Source organism: Hyperolius riggenbachi, chromosome 3 (assembly GCF_040937935.1).
Source record: "Hyperolius riggenbachi isolate aHypRig1 chromosome 3, aHypRig1.pri, whole genome shotgun sequence".
Lineage (NCBI taxonomy): Eukaryota > Metazoa > Chordata > Amphibia > Anura > Hyperoliidae > Hyperolius > Hyperolius riggenbachi.
Genome location: NC_090648.1, coordinates 18,773,047 through 18,781,114, shown reverse-complemented (window position 1 = coordinate 18,781,114; position 8,068 = coordinate 18,773,047). Strand labels below are relative to the sequence as shown.

Sequence of the window (8,068 nt, the reverse complement as noted above, 5' to 3'; positions counted from 1 at the left end):
AATACCTTATTCTTTTTGAGAAAATCGATTTTAAAAGTTCAAGGAAAAAAACGGATACATTTAAATGCCGGTCAATGTGGGAAGTAATTACCGCCGACTTTAGCAATTAAAGGGGACCAGAGATTAAGGTTTCACACAAAATAAACATATCAGTCGATAGCTTGTAAAGAATAAATGCTCTACCTGATAATTCTGCCACTCTGGTTTGCCTTTTTTAGTGTTTTTTATCCATTATTGCTCCAGGAAAAATCCAATATGGCTGCCAGCTCATATCCCTTCTGCTTCCGGGTTATGAGTTGTTCTGGATGTGCTGTCTAGGCTTTATGAGAAAGGCTGCTGCAGCCTTTCATCTGTGTGCTTTCATTTTGGTATGATGTGCAGCTGCCTGTAGGAAGTTTCTCTCATAGGAATGGAACTGCAGTCATCATTATTATCTATGCAGAGTGCACACAGAACACACAGATCATATTGCAGCCACACTTGTCTTTTTCAGAGCTTCTCTCTCAGCAGAAGCAGCCCCTTCCATGTCATCAGAGCTCTCAGTATGCAAAGCAGCAAAGCTGAGTCAGGAGGGGGCAGGCTTTGGCTTGAAAAGACTCCACAGAAGAGTGACTCAGCTATAATCTTTCCAGGTCAAACCTAGACTGAAGGCTCAGTCGGGGATTCTTATCACAGCTGATAATAGACTAATTAAGCAGATAAGAATGAAACTTAAAGCAGGGTAGGTGTTTACTGTCATGTTCCCACCGATAAATGTAGTGCTTTGTCTCTGGTTATCTTTAATAGCAAAGGCCCCTTACATCCTAACAACACCAAATTTGCAGGATATGTTAAAAATATAGTGGGAAACAGTATTTAAAAAAATAAAAACAAAATATTTTTGGGGAATGTTCTGTGTGTGGGAAATCTGAAAAGAAAAATGGCATGGGGTCCCCCTTCCCAAGCCTCTGTAACCCCTTGTCCCCCATGCAGGCTGGAATAGTCAGAATGCGGAGCCCCGGCCGACTGGGGCTTCGCACCCTGAACTATACTATCCAGCATGGTCCATGGTATGGGGGGGCTCTGGGGTAGAAGGGCGGCCAAGCCTTCCCCTCTCCCCCGAGCCCTTGTCCAATCCATGAACAAGGGGCCCTTCCCCACCTCTGATGCCACAGGAGGAGGTGGGGGTGATGACTCCCTGGGGGGGTTCATGGTGACATCTGGGAGTCCCCTTTGAGAAGGAGACCCCAGATGCCCACCCCCCTCCCAGGAAAAAATAAGTATAGGGGTACAAAGTACCCCTTACCCATTTCCACAAAGTGTTTAATGGAATAAGAACACAACCATGAAAAAATCCCTTTAATGTTTTTAATTAACCAGAAATACTTACCTGTACCTTTAAAAAAATGTTTCCATGCCAATATCCTCAGGAAATAATTCAACTAATACAGTATCCTCTTATCTTGTGATCTTCAATTAAGTTGATTGAAGATCTCCACCGCCCACCACATAGCAGAGAATGCGTCCTGTGGGACGTATAAATGCCAGCTCCCGCTGTCCTCCCTGCCTCCTCACCTCTCACCCTCTCCCAGGCTGGCACCTGGTGCACCCATGGGTGCACCGGGTGCCAGCCTAGGTGAGGGTGACAGGTGAAGGCAGGTGGGGAGAGACAGCGGCACAGGACGCATTCTAAGCTATACTAACCGGTTCATGAATGAGCCGGTTATTTTTGTATTGAATTGAATGAATCGTTCAGAGTCGATTCATTCGATTCAATACAAAAAGATCCGGATCATTTATGAACTGGTTAGTATAGCTTAGAATGCGTCCTGTGCGGACGTATAGCTGCCGACTCCCGTTGTCTCTCTCCACCTGCCTTCACCTGTCACCCTTACCTAGGCTTGCACCCGGTGCACCCATGAGGCACCGGAGGTGGGGAAAATCCCCTTGTCCATGGATTGGACAAGGGCTCGGGAGGAGAGGGGAAGGCCCCGCCCCCGGAGCCCCCTCATACCATAGACCATGCGGGTTGGTATAGCTCAGGGTGTGAAGCCCCAGTCGGCCATGGCTCCGCATTCTGGCTATCCCAGCCTATATGGGGGACAAGGGGTTACAAAGGCTTGGGAAGAGGGGCCCCACACCATTTTTTTCCGATTTCCCACACGCAGAACATTTCCCAAAAATAACATGTTTTTTTTTTAAAATATTGTTTCCCACTATCTTTTTAACATATCCTGCAAATTTGGTGTTGCTAGAATGTAAGGGTCTTTTGCTATTAACTGCTTAACTGCTAAAGTCGGTGGGTGATAAATCAACCAGAGTTATGGGGGTGCAAACGTGCTGAATTTTGCTATTGGCTTTCATTGGGCCTCCTATGTCACTTTTAAAAATCTCACATTTTTTCAAAGGATGATGGCTCAGCAGTGGCACATTTTTTAGCATTGTAGGGACTCTTAGGGTAACCGGTTCTTTTTGTATTGAATCAAATGATTTGACTCTGAACCGATTCATTTGATTCAATACAAAAAGATCCGGATCATTTATGAACTGGTTAGTATAGCTTAGAATGCGTCCTGTGCGGACGTATAGCTGCCGACTCCCGTTGTCTCTCTCCACCTGCCTTCCCCTGTCATCCTTACCTAGGCTGGCACCCGGTGCACCCATGAGACACCGGAGGTGGGGAAAATCCCCTTGTCCATGGATTGGACAAGGGCTCGGGAGGAGAGGGGAAGGCCCCGCCCCCGGAGCCCCCTCATACCATAGACCATGCGGGTTGGTATAGCTCAGGGTGTGAAGCCCCAGTCGGCCATGGCTCTGCATTCTGGCTATCCCAGCCTATATGGGGGACAAGGGGTTACAAAGGCTTGGGAAGAGGGGCCCCACACCATTTTTTTCAGATTTCCCACACGCAGAACATTTCCCAAAAATAACATGTTTTTTTTTTTTTTTTTAAATATTGTTTCCCACTATCTTTTTAACATATCCTGCAAATTTGGTGTTGCTAGAATGTAAGGGTCTTTTGCTATTAACTGCTTAACTGCTAAAGTCGGTGGGTGATAAATCAACCAGAGTTATGGGGGTGCAAACGTGCTGAATTTTGCTATTGGCTTTCATTGGGCCTCCTATGTCACTTTTAAAAATCTCACATTTTTTCAAAGGATGATGGCTCAGCAGTGGCACATTTTTTAGCATTGTAGGGACTCTTAGGGTAACCGGTTCTTTTTGTATTGAATCAAATTATTTGACTCTGAACCGATTCATTTGATTCAATACAAAAAGCACCGGCTCATTCATAAACCGGTTAGTATAGCTTAGAATGCGTCCTGTGCGGACGTATAGCTGCGGCTCCCACTGTCTCTTCCCACCTGCCTTCACCTGTCACCCTCACCTAGGCTGGCACCCGGTGCACCCATGGGTGCACCAGGTGCCAGCCTAGGTGAGGGTGAGAGGTGAGGAGGCAGGGAGCACAGCGGGAGCCGGCAGCTTTGTGTCCCAAAAGACGCATTCTCTGTGGTGGGCGGCAGAGATCTTCAATCAACTTAATTGAAGATCACAAGATTAGAGGATACTGTATTTGTTGGATCATTTACTGCGGATATTGGCATGGGAACATTTTTTTTACATGTACAGGTAAGTTATTTCTGGTTAATTAAAAAAATTAAAGGACTTTTTTTTAGTGGTTGTGTTCTTATTTCATTTAACCCTTTGTGGAAATGGGTAAGGGGTACTTTTTAACCCCAATACTCATTTCTCCTAGGGAGGGGGTTGGCATCTGGGGTCCCCCTCTTAAAGAGAACTCCCAGATGCCACCATGAACCCCCCTCCCAGGAAGTTATCGCCCCCACCTCCTCCTGGGGCACCGGAGGTGGGGAAGAGCCCCTTGTCCATGGATTGGGCAAGGGCTCGGGGGAGAGGGGAAAGCTTGGCTGCCCCTCTCCCCAGAGCCCCCCCATACCATGGACCATGCGGGCTGGTATAGCTCAGGGTGCGAAGCCCCAGTCGGCCAGGGCTCCGCATTCTGACTATCCCAGCCTGCATGGGGGACAAGGGGTTACAGAGGCTTGGGAAGGGGGACCCCACACCATTTTTTTTCAGATTTCCCACACACAGAACATTCCCCAAAAATATATATATATATTTTTTCTTAAATATTGTCTCCCACTATCTTTTTAACATATCCTGCAAATTTGATGTTGCTAGGATGTAAGGGGCCTTTGCTATTAACTGCTAAAGTCGGCGGGAATTACTTCCCACAATCTGTCACTGACCAGCATTTAAATGTATCAGTTTTTTTCTTTGAGCTTTTAAAATCGATTTTCTCAAAAAGTATAAGGTCTTTTTAAAAAAAATGTTTCCCTTGCTACCAATTTTCTTCTTATCATAACCTGCAAATTTGGTGATTCTGGCATTTAAGGGGGCTTTGCAATTAACCCTTAAAGTAGGCGGGTTTTGGCTGTTAATAACGGATAATCACACCGTGATCATGAGTCACGACACCCGTGATCACGGCCGAATTCGAGTGTAAAATCCAGATACAATCGAATTCTAATTTGTGATCGGTATCGACCTTCGAATTTGAATCCGGATTCATGAAAAACAACCCGTGATCACAGGTAATCCGTGATCACGAGGTCCTAAAGAGCAACCCTGCTCTGCACAGGGTCACGGAAAAGAGGCACAAGGGAGATGGAGATGAACACAAACTGGAAGGAGCATGCTGGTTGGTTCGCATTGCACCCACAAGAACCCTGCAGGGGCTTTATGTATGTTATTCTAATAACCCCAGTTTAGTGAATATACCCCATTGTCCTAATAGTCAGTATTGATCTCAGTCTCTTTATCAGTTGAGGAGATAATTTATTGCCTCTGTTCAGACAGTCACAGGAAGAGGGTTACCTACATCAAAAATGGTCAGAATCAGCAGCAACAGACTCACACAGCATCAAAGCTATGGCGCTTGTAGAGAGACAAAAAAAGACAAATGGAGACCGGGAGCCCAATCGGGTGTATTACCATTGCTTTTAAGCCATTAAGGCGAGAAGGGTATGCTCACAAGACTGGGATGTGAAAGAGGCAACCACTCTACAACAGCATGTGGAGAGGTACCATAACTATTCGGCCTTGTGTATGTTGGGTGAAGGTCGCAGTTCCTTAAGAAGACCACCTGGGATGGTAGGTACCCTTGACACGGGGTAATCAGTAGATAGCGTTATGGTAGGAGGCACCCAGATTCAAATTCAGTACGTGATATTCTTAACACAGTGCTGCTCGTAATGGAAAAATCTACGCTTACGGATCATTACGCGTAATTTTACGCTATTACGCATTACGCAATTACGGTTACGGCGTAGGAAATTATTTACGGTACATCACTGTAATTACGCGGAAACTTACGCAATTACGCGTAAGGATACCGTAATGAAGGCGCTTCCACTACGATGTTACGCGTAGTGCCGTAATGACCATTAATGCGTATTTTTGGACGCATGCGGACGATATGTACGCAATAGCCGTCAATGTGACAGTTATTGCGTACATATCATTCGTATGCGTCAAAACGTACGCTTATACTGAAGGGCGGGAGAAGATACTATTGGTTGCTTAGGATGTTGACTGATTGGCTACTCTTAGAAAATGGAAAATTTTACGTTAGTAATTACGCGTAAAATTACGCGTAAGTGTTCGTAAAATTACGCATGCCTAGCAATTACGGTAGACAGTGTAATTACGATACCACTTACGGTCTTACGCGTAAATAATTACGCGTAAGACCGTAAGTTACGCGTAACGCTTACGCGTAAATTTACATTGAATTACGATGCGTAATTACGCTCATGCGTAATTTCGGCCCAGCACTGACTTAACAATAGTTTTATAGTATAAAATATTAGAACTTGGTCCTACTTTATAAATTCAGTAGGCCTTGGCAAAGTAAAAAGACATTTATTGGGCATTTTAAAAGACAACGTGTTTCATGGCATAAGTCACTTCCTCAGGTCATGTATAGTGCCTATAAAGCAGTCTCCAGTCCAGGGCACCTGTAGGCCAAAGGTCGGATAGGACTGAATCGATAACTTCATCATCATCACTATAGAACTATTGTTAAGTATATCACATACTGAATCTATCTGGGCGCCTCCTACCATCACGCTAACATCAAAGCTAGCCACTTTGTTGTCACCGGGATACAAAATGAGAAATAGTAGCAGAGACCACAGGAACAACCTTGCAAAATTTCTAGCCAAACCCAAAAAAAAGGAAAAATGTTCAACTATAGGTATATATTAAGGCCCTTTTTTGGGATTATGGGTTTTTCAGATGCTCCTTGCTAAAAATAAAAGAGCAGGTCGTGAGCTGTCAGAACTCCTCCCCATACACATGTTACCTATATGAGGAAGTAAGAGGATAGCTAGTGAAGATATAATTATAAGCTATTCTTTCCCTTGGAGAGCAAAGCTTATTTTGCCCACCTCCCCTCTATGTTCCATATAAGGGACTAGAAAGAGGCAGTGAGGAGGTCAAGTGATGGTTGTGTGTTGAGAAAGGGACGTCTAGATACCTGGCAGCAGTAGTACATTGTGCACAGATCTCTGGGTCATGTGACTGACTTCTCAAAAGGGTATTTCTCTGGAATAGCTGCATCAACTATTAAAATTGTATGATGAATAGCCTAGACCCCTGTTTACATTCATTAACATGAAAAAAAACATGAGATTGAGCAAAAACTTTAACAGGAAGCTATGTGCTTTTTTCCCCTAACAGACAGTTTTAGAATAGCTCTTTGTTCTACAACAACTAATTTCAAGAAAGCTATCTTGATCTCTTTGTTCCTTAAGCTGTAAATAATTGGGTTTAGCATTGGGGTCAGCACCGTGTATAACAAAGAAAGAGCTTTGTGGACATTTAAAGGGTAGTCTTTAGACAGGAAGAGATAGGCAACAACTAGAGTTCCATAATAAATTGACACAACGGTTATATGGGAGCTGCAAGTGTAGAAGGCTTTATGTCGTCCAATAGTCGTAGGGATTCTGAATATTGCCATAAAGATTGCAATATAGGTAGCTGTGATGTACATTAAAGGTGCAAAAGTTAATGGAAGACCAGTGAGGATATTCTCAAGCTCCACGAAAGAGGTGTCTGAGCAAGAAAGCTGTAGGAGAGGAGCCAGATCACAGAAGAAGTGGTCGATGATGTTAGGACCACAGAAGTCTAGCCGGTATATTTGGATAATTGTGATTAACATGACAGAAAAAGACAAGAACCAGGAACCAAAAACCTGCAGAGAACACCTGTGAAGGTTTATGATTGAAGAGTATCGTAGTGGGTTGCATATGGCCACATAACGATCATAAGACATTACTGCAAGGAGGAGACATTCTGTTGATGCCAGAGCTCCAAAAAGATAAAGCTGTGCAAAGCATCCGAGAAATGACACAGACACTTTCCCCTTCAGTATGTTATTCAACATCAATGGCACAATGACAGTGGTCAGCAGAAGATCACAGGTGGACAGGTGGCTCAGGAAGAAGTACATAGGGGAACTAAGACTTTGACTTTGATTAATGGATACCAGGGAGATGATCAGCAGGTTACCTGATACTGTTACAATGTACAGGAGGAGAAACAAGTGGAAGAGGACAATTCTGTAGCTATCAAGATCCTGAAATCCTAGAAGAATGAACTGGGTGACCAATGTCTGGTTCATTACCTGTGGCAGAAAATAAGTTAATTTCTTTGCAAGAAATGGCAAATTGTTATAGTATTCAATATTATTTTTGTTTAAATATTTTAGATACACATTTTTTCTTTTTAAAAATTTTAGATTTTAACATTTCTTGAAGGAGCCAGTGTAGAAAAATCTACACCACGTCAGGTGTAAGCAGTCACAAGCATGGTGCAGATTTTACTACCAGGGATGGTCGTAGTCAGCCAACTTCGCTATGCTTGAACTAGTTTTAGGCAATTACGCTTCGCCAAACTACGGCTTCGATATCAAATATCCGTTTTGTATGCATTTCATAGAATATGTGTTAAAATATGCAATTACGCGTAGTGTGAAGCGTAGTATATGCAGAAGCTTATGCCCGCA

The 8,068-nt window shown here is 43.8% G+C and overlaps 1 protein-coding gene across 1 annotated transcript; it reads right to left on the bottom strand.

The window, feature by feature from the left end:
• Positions 1-6,706: 6,706 nt before the first annotated feature.
• LOC137561865 (olfactory receptor 8H1-like) lies at positions 6,707-7,684 on the bottom strand. The gene has a single exon (XM_068273218.1). It carries the CDS (start codon positions 7,682-7,684, stop codon positions 6,707-6,709), a length of 978 nt encoding a protein of 325 aa, XP_068129319.1.
• Positions 7,685-8,068: the final 384 nt, after the last annotated feature.

What these genes read in the sequence shown, in the direction of transcription:
- LOC137561865 (XM_068273218.1), bottom strand. Translation starts at nt 7,684, where the DNA reads ATGAACCAGACATTGGTCACCCAGTTCATTCTTCTAGGATTTCAGGAT.